At 46.0% G+C, this 19,473-nt stretch overlaps 1 protein-coding gene across 2 annotated transcripts in view; it reads right to left on the reverse strand.

Moving 5' to 3' along the window:
- The window catches only part of PIK3CD (phosphatidylinositol-4,5-bisphosphate 3-kinase catalytic subunit delta), a 766,219-nt gene that overhangs the window by 574,922 nt on the left and 171,824 nt on the right, over positions 1–19,473 (reverse strand). For both annotated transcript variants that reach the window (XM_086921389.1, XM_086921391.1), the window contains exons 2-3: positions 12,203–12,304; positions 9,525–9,697 (exon numbers count right to left, since the gene is read on the reverse strand). In XM_086921389.1, the coding sequence (XP_086777515.1) occupies positions 9,525–9,665 (141 nt within the window). In that variant the 5' untranslated portion in view covers positions 9,666–9,697; positions 12,203–12,304. The remainder of the gene's footprint in view (positions 1–9,524; positions 9,698–12,202; positions 12,305–19,473) is intronic.

Here is a 19,473-nt window from a genome sequence, read left to right on the forward strand (position 1 = left end):
ATCTTACGTTGTCCACTAACAGGAGGCTGACAGCAAATAGGTCAAGAAGCATCAGAGCCACTCTCACTGAGATCCAGTACAGAGGCTGAAACATTGGATCCTGATGCGAATGGCATGGACTTGTTGATCAGGAGAGGAAGATCGAAACAGTACCATATCCATAACAGTTTTGATGAACGGAAGCTACTGCAAAGGAATCAGGTGTGCCTTCACCAATCGAGAACCTTGAAGACGTCAGCCGGTTAGGCAGCTCGCATTATCCAGAAGTAGTCTACGACTGATTGTCGCAAACCTACCTTCAACAACCAGTTATTGAAGTACGAAAAGACGGCTATCTCTCAACCTCCAAAGATGTGCTGCGACCATTGCAATTACTTACGTGAGCCCTCGAGGATCGGCAGGCTAAAGGGAAGCACAGAAAATAGAAAATGCTGCTGGCCCACCTTGAACTGCAGGTAACACCTGTGGCACTACAGTACAGAAATGTGCACATAGGTGTCCTATAGGTCAAGCGCTACATCCAGCCATCTGGATCCAGTGCTGATAGAACTTGGACCAAAACCCTGAACTTGTCAATGAAATTTGCAGGCTGAGGAGTAAAATAGGACAAACTCCTCCATATATATAAGGAGTAACAGCCATTCCCTATTTCCCTTGGCTCCTTTGGTCAAAAGAGCCTACACCTCCAGCCACCAAATTGGAAAATGGTCCTCAAATATCAATCAATCAAATAATTTGTAAAGCGCACTACTTACCCGTAAGGGTTTCAAGGAGCTGAGGGTGGGGAATGGGGGGGGACGCTGTTGCTACTGGTCCGGTTGAGGCGGCAGCCAACTTCTCTGCCTGTCTAACCGATTTAGCTGGCTGGATGAATAATAACTGCCTCCGCCTTAACGGGAATAAAACAGAGTTGTTAGTGATTGGTAATATACCATCTATTTGGTCGTCGGCTTGGTGGCCTTTAGAACTAGGTCCCACACCTACTCCTTCTGTCCTTGTGAAGAACTTAGGTGTATATTTATTTATTTATTGCATTTGTATGGCGCGACAGCTACCCTGAGGGTTTCCCAGGAACCCTGGATCTGTGTTACTGAAAAGTAAGCAGGGGGCAATTATTGATCGAACAGCCATGATTTCACTCCCTTACGGAAGCGTAGATAGCAGGGTTTAACCGTAGTTGGAGAGGGAGTGAATTCACAGTACAGGTGCCATATAGGCAAAGGAACGACCGCCCAGTCGAGCTCTTTTTACCCTGGGAACGATGAACTTCGGCTGGTTCATTGAGCGTAAGTTACGAGAGGGTAGGTATTTCGGTACCATCTTACATAGGTACTCCGGGGCTGCCCCTGAGCTGATCTTATACATGTAACAAAGTGCCTTGAACTTTACTTTACTTGCCACTCTCAACCAGTGCAGTTTTTTAAAATGTTCTGTCATACTCGTGCGACATGGGAGATTGAGGAGCATTCTGGCCGCAGAGTTTTGAACGACTTGAAGTCTGTCATCGCACCCCACCTGCGGGACATCATCAACACCTCCTTCGACAGCGCCACCTTCCCGGAGAGCTGGAAGAATGCCGAACTCAGCGCCTACTCAAGAAACCTACAGCGGACCCCACCGAACTCAAGAATTACCGCCCCATCTCGCTCCTCCCGTTTCCAGCCAAAGTCATCGAGAAGACCGCCAACAAGCAGCTGGCCGCCTTCCTCGAGACGAATGGATCCCTCGACCCCTCACAGTCTGGCTTCCGAGCCAACCACAGCACCGAGACCGCCCTCATCGCGGCCACTGATGACATCCGAGCCCTGATGGACAACGGAGAAACAGCGGCCCTCATCCTCCTAGACCTCTCCGCGGCCTTCGACACTGTCTGCCCCGCACCCTAGTGCAGCGCCTCAGCAACGTCGGAATCCAGGAGAGGGCACTGGGGTGGATCATCTCCTTCCTCGACAGAAGAACACAGAGAGTCCGACTACCACCGTACAAGTCAGAGGCCACCGAAGTCATCTGCGGCGTCCCTCAAGGATCCTCGCTGAGCCCCACCCTCTTCAACGTCTACATGACCCCCCTCGCGGCCATCGCACGCCAGCACAACCTCAACATCATCTCCTACGCTGACGACACCCAGCTGATCCTCTCCCTGACTAACGACCCCGCCGCCGCCAGAGCCAACCTTCACGAAGGGATGAAACACGTAGCCGAGTGGATGACGACCAGTCGCCTGAAACTGAACTCAGACAAGATGGAAGTCCTCATCCTGGGCTCCTCGCCCTCCGCCTGGGACGACTCCTGGTGGCCCCCCGCCCTGGGCACCGCACCCAAACCGACAGACCACGCACGGAACCTGGGCGTCATCCTGGACTCCTCCCTCTCCATGACCAGACAAGTCAACGCCGTCTCCTCTTCGTGCTTCAACATCCTGCGCATGTTACGGAAGATCTTCCGGTGGATCCCCACCGAGACCAGGAAGACGGTCACCCAGGCCCTCGTCACCAGCCGACTGGACTACGGCAACGCCCTCTACGCCGGAACCACCGCCAAGCTCCAGAAGAGACTCCAGCGGATCCAGAACACCTCAGCCAGACTCATCCTCGACATCCCACGACCCAGCCACATCTCCGGACATCTGAGAGACCTGCACTGGCTCCCCGTCAACAAAGGAATCACCTTCCGTCTCCTCACCCACGCACACAAAGCCCTACACGATCAAGGCCCGAGCTACCTCAACAACCGCATCAACTTCTACGCTCCCAAACGCCATCTCCGATCAGCCAGTCATGCCCTCGCCGCCGTCCCCCGCATCCGAAGAACGACAACAGGAGGAAGGTCCTTCTCCTACCTGGCCGCCAAGACCTGGAACTCCCTCCCGACCGACCTGCGCCTGACCCAAGACCACCTCTCCTTCAGGAAGAAGCTCAAGACCTGGCTGATCGAGCAGTAGCAGCACCCCCTCCCCCCCCCCCTAGCGCCTTGAGACCCTCCGGGTAAGTAGTGCGCTCTATAAATGTCTTGATTGATTGATTGATTGATAGAGTACTATTCATAACTCCTAGGAATAGGACGTTACCATAGTCTAATCTCGAAGTTTTAGGGCCTGTAGGACCGTCCTCTGCACTCCATCTGCCCCAGTATTTTTCTCAACCATTTGAGGATCAGAAAGCATGTGGAGGCAGTTTTGGCTGTGTGCGTGCGCATAGACACCTTATTGTCAATTATTACACCTAAGTTGCGTGCGGATTGTACCGCAGTCGGGGTAGCGCCCATTTCAACAGGCCAATGAGTCAGGCCCCAAAGATTCTTTTGGTTGCCAAAAATAAGTAACTCTGTTTTATCCCCATTCAACTTTAATTTTTTAGAATGGAGCCAGTTAGCCATTCTAAGAAGTCCAGATCGAAGGGGAGAGATGTCAGATTTTTCTGTAGATGTGAGGGAGAACACAAGTTGTGTGTCGTCCGCATAAAATAAATGGTAAGGCCCATATCTTCAGCAATTTTGGCTAGGTGAGTGACATACAAATTAAAAAGGAGGGGGCTCAATATAGAGCCCTGGGGCACTCCTTTAAGGGGAATCATTGACTTCAGAGAAATTACTTTTGGAGAAGACCTGATATGTTCGATGCAGGAGAAATTGCTCCAACCATTTCAATGCTTTATCTCTGATTCCAATATTCTTCAGGGACTTGATGAGGGGTGTATGCAGATGGTGTCGAATGCGACACTCAGGTCTAAAAGAATGAGTGCCGCCGTGCCTCCAGTATCCAGTTCTTGGCGTATAACCTCAGTGACCCCAAGTAGGGTGGACTCAGTGGAGTGGCCTTTCCTAAAGCAGGATTGGGAATAGTACAAAAGATTTGGGTCATTGACAAAGTCTGCCAGCTGCTTGTTGGCGTGTTTTTCTAAAATCTTAGACAGGATCGGCAGCAGAGATACAGGGCGAAAGTTGGAAAACACCTCTGGGTCACTGTTAAGCTTTTTTAGCAGGGGAACTACCATGGCGTGCTTCCAGTCGTTGGGTAGAACAGCTTCCTTCAGGGAGGCATTTAACAGTGCTCTGAGGACTTCCAAAATAGGAAGGTCTAATTGTTTGAGAACATGCACAGGTAAAGGGTCTTGGGATGAGCCTGAATTTATGCTACTTAATGCAGTATCCAAAAACAAGAGTATCTATTGGTTACCATGTCCTTATTTCCTGCTTCATGGGAGACTCCAGTTGATCACTAATGATGGGCACAGTGGGGCTGATATCGATATCTTCATCGTTAGATGTAAAGTTAGCGTATATAGTGGCTATTTTCTCGTGAAAGAAATTCGCAATACAGTTGCATTGGGTGGGTGACAAGATAGGAGGTTCAGGTTGGGCTGCTGCCCCAGCTAGATTCTTGAGGACCTTAAAGAGAGTCCCTGCATGATTTTGAGCTCCTAAGATAGTATTTTTAGTAAAATTTCCCCTGGCGATTTTACAGGATAAATGATATGCATTAAGTGCTAGCTTGTACTTTTCTTTATTGCTCCGGGAGCAGTGTCATACAATTATCATCACGTCTTACCCAAAGTGCTAGCAGGGTATGCCATGAATAGCTAGGAGCTGTAAGATTTTGAGCAGGGGGGGTGGCCCCTAGTCCCGTCTGGCCAAGGACGGGCGAAGATGGGCCCGACTTTGGCTCTCCTTCGGCACGCCGCCAGCGCGCCCGATGCGCGACTAGCACATGACCGGCTAAAGTAGTGCTTCAACAGGGTAGTTCCCGCCCTCCGACCGGTCACTGCCCCGCCTTCATTCCCTCCACGTCAAGGGGGACGAACCCTTGGTGGAACGGGGAGCCGGCGAGCAGAACAACGGGCGTCAGTGAGGCGGCTATAAGGTACAACACGTGTATTTAAAAAAGGCTAAAAGTATCACACAATTACACACAGTTATTAAAAATCCTTCGGTCGATTTAAAATATCTGCAGGTTCAGTGCAAGAAGCAATGTGCAAATGTGCAAGTCAGCAATATCTTTAATCATACCACCGCTAAGCCCTACAGTGCGACTTGGATACCAATCTCTCCTTTGAACAACACATTGGAAGTATGACAGGCAAATGCTATGGCATTCTGAAAACTCTTCGCAAAGTCTTAGATCTTCTTCCCATTAAAGCAAGGAAAACGTTGATACACGCCTTAGTCACCTCCCACCTGGACTATGGAAATGCTTTGCTTATTGGTCTTAACAAGAAAGGGATGCACCAACTCCAATGTGTCCAAAATGCGGCCGCAAGACTTGTACATAACCTGCCCAAGAAGTCACCAGGGAAACGAGCCTTAGCCACCCTGCATTGGCTCCCCATACGGGAACGTATTAGGTTTAAAACTATGTGTATGGCTCACCGTATTGCACAGGGCAAGGGCCCTGCATATCTTCAAAATATGCTGACCATTTACCGTCCTCAGCAAATTTTGAGATCTCTTGGAAGTATGCAATTCCACGTCCCTCTCATTCATAAAGCTCGGATGGGAGGTCGCTCCTTTAGATACTTAGCCTGCAAACAGTGAAATGAACTACCCATTGAACTCCGGATGGAGCCTTCGGAAACAACGTTCCGTCTGAAACTCAAGACTCACCTTTTCCCGAAGAATAAAATTTGATTCTGTGTCTTTTGATCTCTACTTTCCGCTGATTGCCTTATTATCTGTCTTCTTCTGGACTGCATCCAGGCGCTTTACAAATGTTTTTATTATTATTATATTATTACTGGTCGAACAGCCAGGTCTTGAGTCGTCTCCTGAAGGTTAGGTCTTCGATTTGTCGTAGGTTGAGGGGGAGGGTGTCCCTGGTCTTGGGGGTGCGGTGGGAGAAGGATCTGCCTCCGGCTGTGGTTCTACAGATGCATGGGACGGTGGCCAGGTAGAGGTCTGCGGAGCAGAGATTCCTGTTGGGTACGTAGAAGAAGAGTCGACTGTTGAGATAGGCTGGGCCGGTCTTGTGAAGTGCCCTGTATGTGCGTGGATTAGGAGTTTAAAGAAGATTCTTTTGTCAACGGGGAGCCAGTGCAAGTTCCTCAGGTGGGGGGTGTTGTGGTCGTGGCGCGGGACGTCGAGTATCAGGCGTACAGAGGCATTCTGGATTCTTTGCAGTCTGTTGATGAGCTTGGTCGGGGCTCCGGCATAGAGGGCGTTTCAGTAGTCGAGTCTGCTGCTGACTAGCGCATGGGTGACTGTTTTCCTTGTCTCTATTGGGATCCATCTGTCGATCTTGTGGAGCATACGGAGGGTGTTGATGCAGGTGGAGGAGACAGCGTTGACTTGTTTGGTCATGGTGAGTTTCGAGTCGAGGATGACTCCCAGGTTGTGGGATTGGTTGGTAGGTGCGGGGGGTGTCCCCAGCGATGCGGGCCACCAGGAGTCGCCCCATGCTGAGGGGTTGGGCCCAAGGATGAGGATCTCCGTCTTGTCTGTGTTCAGCTTAAGGAGACTATCCTCCATCTAGTCGGCGACTTTGATGCTGGTGGGAATATGCTTCAGATCTTAAAGGAATGATGGAGGCAATACATTAAACTGCTTCCACTTGATATAGATGTGGCATTGTGAGAAAGCCAAATAAGTTTAGTGGCAGTGGGGGGGTGGAGGTGACGTACTGAGCAGCGCACTGTCCCGGAAGGCCTGAATGTTGTCAGATGGATCCAAGACCCCGGCTTCGAATGGACTGAGAAGCGGTTGTGTAGTGGGCCTTGAGATTCTCTTTGAATCCAAGTCCCTTCTAGAAGTCTCAAAACTGGCAAAACTGTTGGGGATACTCCTGCACAGCAGCAGAAAGGGAGATCACTGTGGCCCTACTTTATTGAAATGCACCAGGGCCAAGTCTTTCTTTTCTCTAAAGAGATGGGTGCCACCAAATGGCATGATGCCTGAAAGTCACATGAGAAGCCCAAAGCTCTCATCCACGTGCGAGGCAGAAACATCACACTGTTACCAACAACCCTGCTGAAGCAGTTAGTGGTGTTTAGTCCGGAATGGATGACATACTTCGCTGCATCCTCAAAATCTTGACTGGTCTGAACCAAAGTGGTCCTGAACTCCTCTGGGGAAAAAAACGTTCAGCAACAAAGTTCCATAATGCATGGTGGGAGTAGTGTCCCAACAAGCAGCCAGCATTGATGGATCTAAGGGCAAGGCTGACAGAGAAAAAGATCAATTTTCCAAATTACTTTGTCCTGTTCAACTCTCTATCAGGCAGGGTCATAGGAAATGAATTAGGATTGACTCTGCTAGTGCTGGTTTGTACCACTAGACTCTCCAAAGTAGAGTGCTATGTAAGGAAGGTAGGACCAGCAGGAGCTGCTTTATGGTGGCGTGACACTTGTTTATTTACTGGCGGGCACAAACATGTTTTTGCCTAAGTGCCCATAAAGGTGTCAGTCAGTGTCTCGTTAAAAGGTAACAGATGTTCTGCAGATGAATTTTAAGTTGTAGGACCTCTGAAAGTAAATTATTCTTCACTTCTGTAAAAGGCAGTTGTAAATCAAAGTTTCGGCTGCCCTTCCACTAACCATGGAGAAGGACGTTGACTCTTCAGTAGAAGAACCAGGTGGAGACACCGGCCTTGTGTCAGAGGACAGTCTATTACACTGGCCTCTAGTAGGTCCATATAAAAAGTACCCTCACGCTGGTGTGAGGAATAAAATCATCCCCACTAACACGGTTATTACCATCATCACAGAATGCAGGTTGGCTCAGATGAGACTCCGACCAAAGTGTAGCTGAAGTACTAGAAGGCAGCCTATGGGTCAAAGCATTGTCTTGTCTGAATCAGAAGGAATACTGACCGGGTACCGGGATCAGAACTCATGTGCATCTTTTTTCGAGGTCGGGACAGATTTGGTTCGCAGTTAAACAGAACTATTAGCGTCAGTGCCAGCATCAAAGTAGAAGGAACGGGACTAGATCGCAGCACCAAGCGTGGAATCTGCTCTAGAATCGGAGTTAGACCAGTAGCGGTTCAAAAGGCATAGCTACACTAAGGGTGGACCCACTGGCGGTAACCTGTCTGGAGGCATCGAGGACCTCTGCAGCCCAAAGGGGAGCCTCAAGAAGCCAGAGAGGTGCTGAAGATATGAAGCATGGACTCCTTAAACACCTTAATTTGTTGCGGCATCGCCAAATGACCTGGGAACTTCAGGCGCATCAGAATAAACTGCATAATTGGTTCCTCAGCAGGGATCAGGAACTCGACGCAGGGCACGTTGATGTCCCCACAACTTCTCAAAAGGAGAGAGGCAAGGATGGGACGAGGCCTGCTTGAACTGCTTTAGGTTTTTCATCGATTTGGACTTATCCGAAGACTGGGAGTGAGATGAAGACCTGTTGTTGAACCAGGCAACAGAATGAGAACAGGTCTGAGTCCTCGACATCGAGTAGGACCAGCCTTTTTATGATTTCCAACGATGTTCAGCAATGTACAGATTGGTGCTTATATGTGATTCTGCATCACTACCAAGGTGGGACAGAGCCTCAACAGCTTGACAGCTTGACATCACTTTTTGGCGTTCAGGAGCAATAAGGATAAAACTCTACCAGATTCAGTCTGGTGGGTTGGTGTGTTCACAAGGTGAGAAATCTGCACTTAGAAGTATCCATCAGAAAAAATTAGTAGGACACAATTGTTTCTGTTCAGCATAAGTCAGAAGACCCTTAACTTCCTGCTTTTTCAGAGGATTACAGTGAAAGGATCTTTTAATCGTGGTGATAGATAAGAATTGGGAAAGACCTACTAGAGAAAGAGGAGAAGGGGGCTCTGGCAATGAAAATGTATTTGTCTTTTACCAGGGCCAAAAAGGTTATTAAAAATTGGTTAGAAAATATGGACTATAAGAAGCAACCCCATGATGTCATTTTCAAGAAATACCAGAAAACATGCCTCTCTCTCTGTGAGGTAGAAACAAGGAAAAAAATGAATGCATCCCAAAAGGGTAGGAACAATGGAGAAGTCAATCCTGTCTCTCCTAATAAGAACAAATACCAGGAAATAGGAGGGGCAACTGAACATGCCTGTAAATGGTGAGCATACACACACAAAATGATGCTCGTGTAGTGAGTGCACAGAAATTTACAGTGTCTTTTTTGAGAAGCTTTTTTGGTTGTGCCATGCAGGCAAGCACACAGCAGTTGCCAAGGATGACGAGTAGGACAATAGAGTGCTCACAGTTGACACGCACCATGCAGAAATGTCAGGATGCAGTAAACTTAAGCTGTATCAAACAGGGTGATGAAAGCATTTTTGATAAGCATTACAAACGGAGAAGGACCAAAATCATTCACCATGGAAACGCACACCTACCTCATCAACATTCAAACCCATTTTTAAATACCAGGACCTGCTGTAGTACACAAAGATCACATAGAACCTACAGATTGATATAAGCTGGGTAATAATGAGAAGCTGCAAATAAGAGTATGAAATAGACAAGAACTTGCAGGAGTTCAAATAAGAAAAAATCATGAAGCAGGGATTGCACACAGTGGAAAACCAAGTTAGGTCACCAACTCAGTACCTGCTTGATTGCTCGAAGGCTGTCATTGCGGGGCACCAGAAACCGGAGGTAGATACCAGTCGGCAGTAAAAAGTCCACCAAAATGCTCTGACTCTCATCCTTGGCCCAGAACTCAGCAGGGCAGTAAACTCCAGGAGGCATCCCACCGACAGCTCAGCGACCCTATACACCAGCTGAAATAGAGATCACAATATGATATTTCTACACATGGCATCTCATGGCATTCATTTGTCCTTGCACTAGCTAGCAGAGAACTGCCTCGTTCCCCTCCCATCTCCCTTCAGTTGGCAGAGATTTCTCCAAAAACATCCTGATGGTATATTGCTAGGGAACTTGTTTCTATGTACACTTTAAAAGTAACAGGCCAAGCCACCACCCACCAATAGCCTATATAAGTTCCCATCCCCTTGGAGTGATCTGCCCAGAAACAATCTCAACTTTGGAGGCAGTGATTTGTCTTTCAGGTGTGCAGACACATTGCATTTCGGCATGGTGTTGGAAATGCTCTTGTGACCAATATAAATATTTCTTGTTACTAAGCTGTGCAAACTATATTAGGTTTAAGTGCTGAAAGTTACTCATACGTAGAGTGGTTCTCTGCCTCAGATATATGCATACTCACTGCATTAGACTCCAGTGCTGGCAAAGAGTTCATTAGCAGTAAAGAGACTTCCTGTATTGAGGGAATTCAGATACGCTGTATAAGAATCTGGCGTTCGTGATAATTCATCAAAATGACTATCTCATTTCTTTTTAAGGTTAATACTCGAAGACAACTAGAGTACTGACAATTATTTCTAAATGACAGTAGAAGGGTTGGCCCTTTGTTTTTCATTTTCATGAAATACATGTATCTTAATAGGTAACCCTTAATTAGTATTAACAAATCACCACCATTGCGTTCCTTGTGCTGCAGTGCGACAGAGCAAAAGGCATATGATTCTTCCTTACAGACAATAGGTCTTAAAAGGTGTTATTTCAAGCAACTGTGAACTAGATCAAACTCTTCTCAGATTTTCATGAAGCATGTTAAGATGCATTGGGTAAAAGGGAAAGGAAACTGTGGTACACAAATCAGAAACCGTCCAGTACTAAAAAAAGACAATAATCAGTTGAGAACGGTTCAACTAAAGCCACCAAACTAAACTTAAGCGAATTAAACACCCTACCAATTCTCCAACCGACCAACAAAACCCTCTTTCAACAATTCCTCAATCACTGAACATCCTACCAATAATCTTTCAACCAAAGAATTGTTCAACAAAGCTCCAATCAAAAAAATTATTTTACCAAACATCAATCCTTCCAACAGCTAATTAAATATTTGAACAATTCACCAATCACGCGACTAAGCGTGCCATCAATAATTGAACAATCGTCTTGCCTAACCGCAACCATAAATAACAAAATACCCTTTCAATCATCTAACAAAACATACTTCAATCTTGCGAACTGATGCGTTCTAGAAACAAACATTTACCCAACAAAATATTAATTTTGCTATGTTTCACCTAAGCAACAGAAAACCTTAACATCAATTCTTTTTATCAACCTTTCGAAAATCCCCACCACCATCCTACCAGAAATCCTCCAATCAACCATGAGCAGGTACCAAAAAATCAGAAATTTCTTCAAATCACCAAATAAACCTCGCAGGCTAATTCTACAACCAGCTATCCTACCAACAATGATGTAACCAATAACACACCCAACCAACAATCCTCCAACCAACCACTGATCAGCCCTATTAACAGTTTTTCAATGAATCAACCAAACCTCACAAACAGCACTCCAACACAGAGACCTTCAACCTGTAATCCTCCCACCTTAAGATCAGTAAGCTCATCTCATTCTTATGTTAGTGTCCTGTGCATCCATATGGACTCCGTACTCATTCTGCCCGCCCTCTCCTTATTAAGAAAAGAGCTCCCATCCAACAACCAGTGACAGGCATCACTGTACAAACCCTAGCAATTCTTCAATCAATTAAAAAGTCAAACTAGTCAATAAATAAAACCACCTACAACATTAATTAACTAAATCATCCTCAAAACAACACTGAGATCAGCCAAAAGCACCAACCATCTCCAGATCCCTCATAAAATCCCTGCCCTTTCAAAATGTTTAAAACCACAAAAAAAGAATACACATATGGAACACATCTCAAGAACATATCTCCTCTCAAACTTAAGATGAAAACTTCAGAACAATGTAAAAACATTAGCAACCAAATATTAAAACAAGTTACCACTGATCAGCCTAGAACTCCCAGGTAGTGCCATGCACCCTGCCCTTTAAAAGGCAACTTGCACTTTGAACTACTTTGAACCCAATATTTAAAAGTGTGGTGCATTTGGCCGTCAAAGGTTGAGTTTGGTTCTACCAAGGTAGATTCCCTGGCAAAGGAGTAAAATACCTGTTTTACACCTGATCATAAAATGACAGTGTGGACAGATAGCTCAAAATTACATATGTATAAAAAGCTTGTAATTTCCCTAGAAACAATATTTAGAGCATATTAAGTAGGAAGATAGATAGATTCAATAACAGCAGAGACTGGTGCTTGGAGAACTTGTATGGCCTTCCCCCATCCAACCACTCAGTCGCATTTCCTAATATCTACTTAACTTCCAATTCTAATTTCAAACGTGTTCTGAAAAACTGGCTTCTATCATTACCTTTTATGATGTTGTTGACCTCCAAAATCGGAGTCATTGCTTTGTCTGTGGGAACAGAATGATTGACTCCAATGACATCTTCTTCAAATGATTCACTATGTCCTATTCAAACAAAATGAAACTTTATTATCCAGCAGTAATATTCCTCTGTCTCCAAGAATACTCTGAGAAAGACTGATCGGGAGAATGATGACTTCAATAATTAAAGCAGGACTATATTGTACAATTGTCATACAGCACTGAGGTAGATTCAACATTTAAGGATGTTCCCATAAAAATCATGATTGAATTTGGAGAAAATAGGTTAGTTCTTAAAGCATTGCTGACAAAAGTTATACTGGCGCTTTTTTACATCAACTGCCTTGGTGATAATCATAATGAGATTATTACAGATATGGAAAACAGAAGGAAAGATTAACTTATTGTACCTTGAACAGAGGTAGACTGGACATTAGGAAAAGAGGGAAATTTGCCATAAACAGGCAAAGTACGATCTATCTATAAGTGTGGGTTTTCATACCACTAGAGGACAAGGTGAATGCTGGAGGGTCAAGGACACCCTAGGGAGAGATGTTAACCACAGAAAGGCATGTGCTTGACAGCGAGCTGTGGTGAAGAACCGTAGAAGAATTTAATTGGGGTGATTTTGAAACTTGTAGTCTGCAAAGTATAGTCATTGTGAAAAGGTAAACCCTACCCGTTATGTTGAGAGGGAGTGAGTACCAGCCCCATAAGACCGGTCTGTCGCATCTCTCCTGAGAGGGGGTCTAAGTTGAGGTCCCAGCTTTAATGCTGGTCAGTAGTGAGGAGTATCCCAAGGTATCTAAAACTATTGGTTTGAACCTGTAATTTTGGCTGCCAGCGAGTGACGCTGATTCGCACTCAACGGGTACAAGTATATATTTGTCCCAATTAACTATCAATCGCAATACCTCGACATAGCTCTTCAGGTTGTACATCAGACTCTGTCCTGTCCATTGTAGATGTACAAGAAATAGGAACATGCTGTTTAGAATGCAGGGACACACAGAATAGATAAGGACATGCTAAGCCCGGATCAATTAAAACCTTCCCTTCCAGCAATCCCTTCATTCCTGTACTTCAGCCTCCAACTTACAGTCTCCCAACAACTGTTACACTGTCATGCCCAATGGTTTCCACACTACCCATGACCCCATCACGAGAGAGGAAATGCAATGTACGCCATCATCAGACACACTGGTTGAGTCTGTAAACTGAAGTTTTGTCACTCTCTAAGCTTTTTGACTGCATCACATTGAATCCCTGACAGTGAAGAACACACCTTATTGGTATACAGCACCGAGCAATATTAGCCTTTGGTGTACAATGTCCCTTTTAAAATAGTGAGTGTATTATTCCAAACTTCAGTTTACAATCACTGAAGCTAAGCAGTCGTTGCTCAGAAGAAAGCTGCATACACTGAAATTCACCAGTAAGGGTTAACTGAAGTAAGTATAACTCGTACCCTAGCCATGCAGGGTGCTGTCATCAATAAGAGGATGTGGATTAACGGCCAAAGCTGCTGACTTTGGAACTGGGGAACCAGGTTCGAGTCTCGGCTCAACAGCTTGTGATTATGAGCCAAACAAAGACTTAATCTCCCCTTGCCGGAAAATTAATGTGTCTTTGTGTAATGTAACTAGCTCTCACTTACATAAAAAAAAAGCAACCCAATAATCCCTTGGGAGTATGAGTATAAACTAGGTGTAAAGGTCAAGGGCCAACAAGGGAATAATTTACGGAAAGCTACTTAGAAATGATTTGCTTAAATTGTCTGTACTAACAGTCAGGACCTAAACATAACCAAGCTGTGCATATATTTAACCCCTTCGAGGCTGATGACGAGCTGGGCTCGTCATGGTGTAGCCTCCTCAAACACTGATGACGAGCCCAGCTCGTCATGAACAATGGGTTTTTTAAAAAGTCAGCATATGGGCAGAATCAGAGGAGCGCGCATGTGGTTAACAAAAGCAGTCAATCCTGAAGAAAAGGCGCACACAAAAATTGGATAAATTCTTACATTCAATATATTAGATTTGGGGGTACAAATCTAATTTGTCTGATCAAATTCTATGTCTGAATGATGAAAACAAAGTTAATTGTCTATAAAGTCCACTCTGTTTGATATCAATGCCATTAATATCATCAAGAGCGAACAATAAAATGGTGAAGCTCCATTAGATTCACAGAGAAGGAGTTGGGACTTGGCATCAACATTTCGGTCTTTATTGTTCCTAGTCTGCGAGACCATCCTTAGGAGAACTATAATAAACTGGAAATAAAGAGCATTACCCCTTATGAATTTACACAAATAGTAAAGATAGCCCTCTCTGTAAAAAAATAAAGGCTATGTTGTCTATACCCTGAATAAATCAATTATCAAGTTGAAGAAGAAATGTGTTACTTACCTGTAACTGCAGTTATCCAGTATTGGTGTCTTTCATAGATTCACATGCCTGAATCATTCCCCGTCGTCGAGACGGGAGTCTCAGGTATATAGAAAAGTAATGTCCTATAGACATACATAGAGAATAGTAGGCCTAAAGGCTTCACCTTAGTAACATATCCATGTCCTTTTGTATAAAGGACAAAACTCTAGATAAGAGCCAATCAGCTATCACCTCCCTCTAGAACCTTCCTGGCAGGAGCCTCAGTCCCTCAGATTTTCGTACGCACTAAGCTAAGTAGGCGTGACACAGAGAGTTAGGCGAGTCCTTCCAGGGAAGGCGGGAGGGTTGCATGTGAATCTATGAAAGACACCAATACTGGATAACTGCAGTTACAGGTAAGTAACGCATTTCTTATCCAGTATTATGGGTGTCTTTCATAGATTCACATGCCTGAATCAGAGTAGCAAGCAATGCAGAGTGCACATTTCCGATGGAACAGCATATACAAGTCCTTAGATAATACACATCATGTGAGCATGAACCATCATTAGACATACACAATAAGTATTAGTAAAGAAATGTGCATATCAGAGTAGGATAGAGGAACGGAGGTAGGCTCACCTTACTGAAATAGATGGCGTAACACTGTTTGTCCCACTGCTGCATCATTCATCAGCTCCGTATCCAGGCAGTAGTGCCTAGAGAACGTATGCGGCGACTTCCATGTTGCTGCCCTGCAAATGCCAATGACTGGCGCCCCTGCAAACAGAGCCATAGAAGTGGACATAGCTCTTGTGAAGTGCGCTCTCACTTTGGAATGCAATGGCTGTCCAGCTTGGACATGACAGAAAGCAATGGCTGCAGAAATCCATCTGGAGATGCTCTGCTTGGAAAGTGGTAGACCTTTCCTAGGTCTGCTGTAAGCTACGAATAGCTGGTTAGATTTCCTGAATGTTTTCGTTTTGTCAATGTAAAACTTCAAGCATCGTTTGAGATCCAAAGAATGCAGCGATCTCTCAGCTGCCGTGCTTGGGTTTGGAAAGAAGGAAAGCAGAACCACAGGTTCATTTAGGTGGAAGCCCGGCAGGACTTTTGGGATAAACCTAGGATTGGTTCTCAGGATTACTCTGGCGTTTTTAAACTGTAGAAAAGGATCCTGGATTGAAAAATGCCTGTAGCTCACTGACCCTCCTTGCAGATGTGAGCGCCAGGAGGAGTGCTGTTTTCCACAAGACATACTTTAGGTCAGCTCTGTGTACTGGTTCGAACGGATGCTTCATGAGCTGGTTAAGAACCACATTGAGATGCCAGGTAGGTGGCAACATCCTTACTGGCGGGAAAGATCTGCATAATCCTTTTAGAAATTGCTTAATCAACCTGCTTGACCAGAGAGATTGACTTGTTGAAGTTCTTTTATAACGAGATATTGCTACTAAGTGTACTTTAATGGAGGAGTGGGCTTGGCCCGACTGTGTCAGATGTAATAGATAAGGTAAGATTTGCTCCGGTGAGGAGGAGAAAGGCCGAATGTCTTGATCTGCACACCAAACACAAAAGCGCTTCCATTTCAGCTAATACGTTTTGGTTGTGCTATAAGCCCTTGCTCTGGCAAGAATGTCTCTACAGTCTTGTGGAATATTCAGATTGTGGAACTCTCGGAACTCCGGAGCCCGGCAGCTAACCTGAGAGACTTTAGATCCGGATGTTAAACTTGATTGTTGTTCATTGTAAGCAGAGATGGATACTGCCGCAGGTGGATCGGCGGATCCAGGGATAGACGGTGGAGCTCTGTGAACCAATGTTGTCCCGGCCAAGTTGGGGCTATTTAAATTAGAGTACAAGGCTCCACCTAAACTTTCCTGAGGACTCTGGGAAGCATCGGGAATGGCGGAAAGGCGTACGCAAAGACGTTGCACCATGCAATGGAAATTGCATTCCCTAGAGACCCTGACTGGGGATGCCAACTTGCGAAGTGTCGGCATTTGGCGTTCATTCTTGTCGCAAATAGATCGATTTACGGCGTGCCCCATCTGGTCGATAATTTGTTGATCTAGCTCCCACTCGTGTGACGATGTTTTCTGCCTGCCCAACGCGTCGGCGAGCACATTGCCCGTGTCTGGGACATATTCCGCCCTTAGGGTTACATTGTGGAGTATGAGTCAATTCCAGATTTTTTGCGACTCGCGAGAGAGAGTCAGCGAGCGTGTCCCTCCGTGGTGTTGTCTGTCCGGACCAGCACCAGGGAATGTTTGATTCTTGGCAGGAAAGCTTGAAGTGCCAGGAAGACTGCCCGCAGTTCGAGCAGATTGATATGTAGTTTCTTCTCCATAGGAGACCACTTCCCGCTTATCTGTAGCTCTTGCAGAAAAGCTCCCCAGCCTTGCAAGGAGGCGACTGTTGTGACAACATGAGGAGCAGCCGGAAAGCAGGAATGACAAGCCTTGAGACAGGTTTTGAGATGACATCCACCATTGTAGGGTTCGACCATCTGAGGATTCACTTTTATGTGGTCGTCGAATGATCCTGTGCATTAGACCCACTGCTTCGAGAGCGCCTCCTGTAGGTCTCATTCGTAGTCGACAGTGAGAAATCAGGAGGATACCCGAGGACATCATCCCTAGGAGGGATTTGAAGAGGCGGACTGTCAAGACTTTCTTCGAGGCTACTATAGCAGCTAGTGCACGGAGCTTGTTCATCCTCTCTCTGGATGGGAAAGCTTTTGCTGACTGTGTGTCCAGGGTTGCATCTAGGAAACTGATGCACTGAGAAGGTTGTAGGACCGATTCTTCCTGATTGAGGGTGAGACCCAAGCAATCGAAAAGCTTTAAACAGTCGTTGGAAGACCTGGACGCGTCTAAGGATGGAGCCTTGACCAGCCAGTCATTCAGATACGGAAAGACTTGGTGATGGCACTGTCTGAGATATGCCGCCACCGGGGTACGACATTTCGTGAAAATGGGCGGTGCAGACTTGAGCCCGAAGGGCAGAACGCGAAATTGCAAGTGTTTGCCCGCTACTGCAAATCGCAAGTACTTTTTTGTTATTCCTGTGAATTGGGATATGGAAGTAAGCGTCCTGTAGGTCTAGGGACGCCCTAAAATCCTGCTCTTACAGTAGTTGCAAGACCTCCTGGATCGTTACCACGCGAAACGACTGCTTCTTAGGAATTTATTGAGGGCCCCGAGGTCCATGATTGGATTCCACTCTTTTTTTTGGATCAAAAAGAAGCAGGAAAAAAACCCTTTTCCCTTCTGAGATGGAGGTACTCTCTCTATTGCTCCTTTTTGCAGTATAATCAAGATCTCTCTTAGAAGCAGCCGTAGATTTTTGTTATTTCCGCTGTCCTTTACCTTGAAAGGACGACTTCCCAAAAGAGGATTGCTTGTTTTGCTGTTGTTGGCGCTGTTGGTATTGCGGTCTACTCTGTCTGAAGAGCAGGAAGGCTTGTATTGATAATTTCCTCTGTAGGAAGACTGTCCTTTTTCTCTATTTCTACTAAAGGACTGGTTCTTATACTGAAGAGTGCCCAAAGCTATCGCAGTGTCTGCTTCGTCAATTTTTGTGCCAAATAGTAACTGGCTATCATATGGCATGTCCAAAATCTTTGTTTGCACCTCAGGACGGAAAGAGGTTGCCTTTAGCCATTCTTGGAGCCGCAAGACTGCTGCTCCAGCTAACTGGCAGAACCCTGTCATAGCGATATCCATCACGCAGTCTATAATTTCTGATGCCGATGCTTCACCATCTAGCAGAATCCTCTTTACTTCCTCTTTGGATGAATCTGGTAATTCCGACAGGTATGAGGCTGTGTGCCCACAATTGTCTATTATAGCGTCCCAAGAGCGCTAGGGCGTTCGCGGCCTTTACCGTCATTGCCGACATTGAGGAAAACCTGTTCCCAATTTTGTCCACTCTTCTTCCCTCCTTATCAGGAGGAAGCGACAAAGGGGCCAAAGGATTCCTGGAGGTCTTCTGGGCCGCTTGAGTCACCACGGAGTCCGGCTTAGGATTCCTGTTAAACACGCCAGTGCTGTATCTGGCGCCCTATACTTCATATCCAACTGAGGGATCACTGGTGATACAGAGGAGGGGTTCTGCATGACCTTTACCCCTTCTGACTATAGGTAATCGATAATCAGCATTGACCTTACTGCCTTCTTGAGAGATTCTTTGAAGTCATACAAGAAGCAGACCTGTTCTTGAGAGACCATTGAGATCTTAAAACATTGAGTAGCCCTCTCTACCACATTATAAGATATTCCAGAATTGTCATAGATTATGCCGTCGTAGACGAGCAGTCATAGACGAGGCCGTCGTAGGCGACGCAATAGACGATCCGTCGTCGACGACACAGTCGTAGACGAGCCATCGTAGAGGAGCCATCGTAGCCGAGGTCATGGTAGACAAGGCCATCGTAGACTAGGCCATCGTAGACTAGGCCATCTTCGACACCGTAGACAGGCCGTCGTAGACGAGCAGTCATAGACGAGGCCGTCGTCGTCGACGCAGTCATAGATGAGCCATCGTAGACGAGGCCATCGTCGACGCCGTAAACAGGCCATCGTAGACGAGCAGTCGTAGACGAGCCGTCGTAGATGAGGCCATCGTAGACGAGGCCATCGTAGACGAGGCCATCGTAGACGAGGCCATCGTAGACGAGCCGTCGTAGAAGAGCTATCGTAGATGAGCCATCGTAGATGAGGCCATCGTAGACGGGGCCATTGTAGGCGAGGCCATCGTAGACGAGGCTTTCGTAGACAAAGAGGCTGTAATAGGCAATGATGATGGTTTCTTCGTCAACAATTCTTTTGACGATGTTGGCTTCTTAGTCTTTACCTCAGGAGGTATAGAAGACGCCTT

This window comes from Lissotriton vulgaris, chromosome 5 (assembly GCF_964263255.1).
Source record: "Lissotriton vulgaris chromosome 5, aLisVul1.2, whole genome shotgun sequence".
NCBI classification, from domain to species: Eukaryota; Metazoa; Chordata; class Amphibia; order Caudata; family Salamandridae; genus Lissotriton; species Lissotriton vulgaris.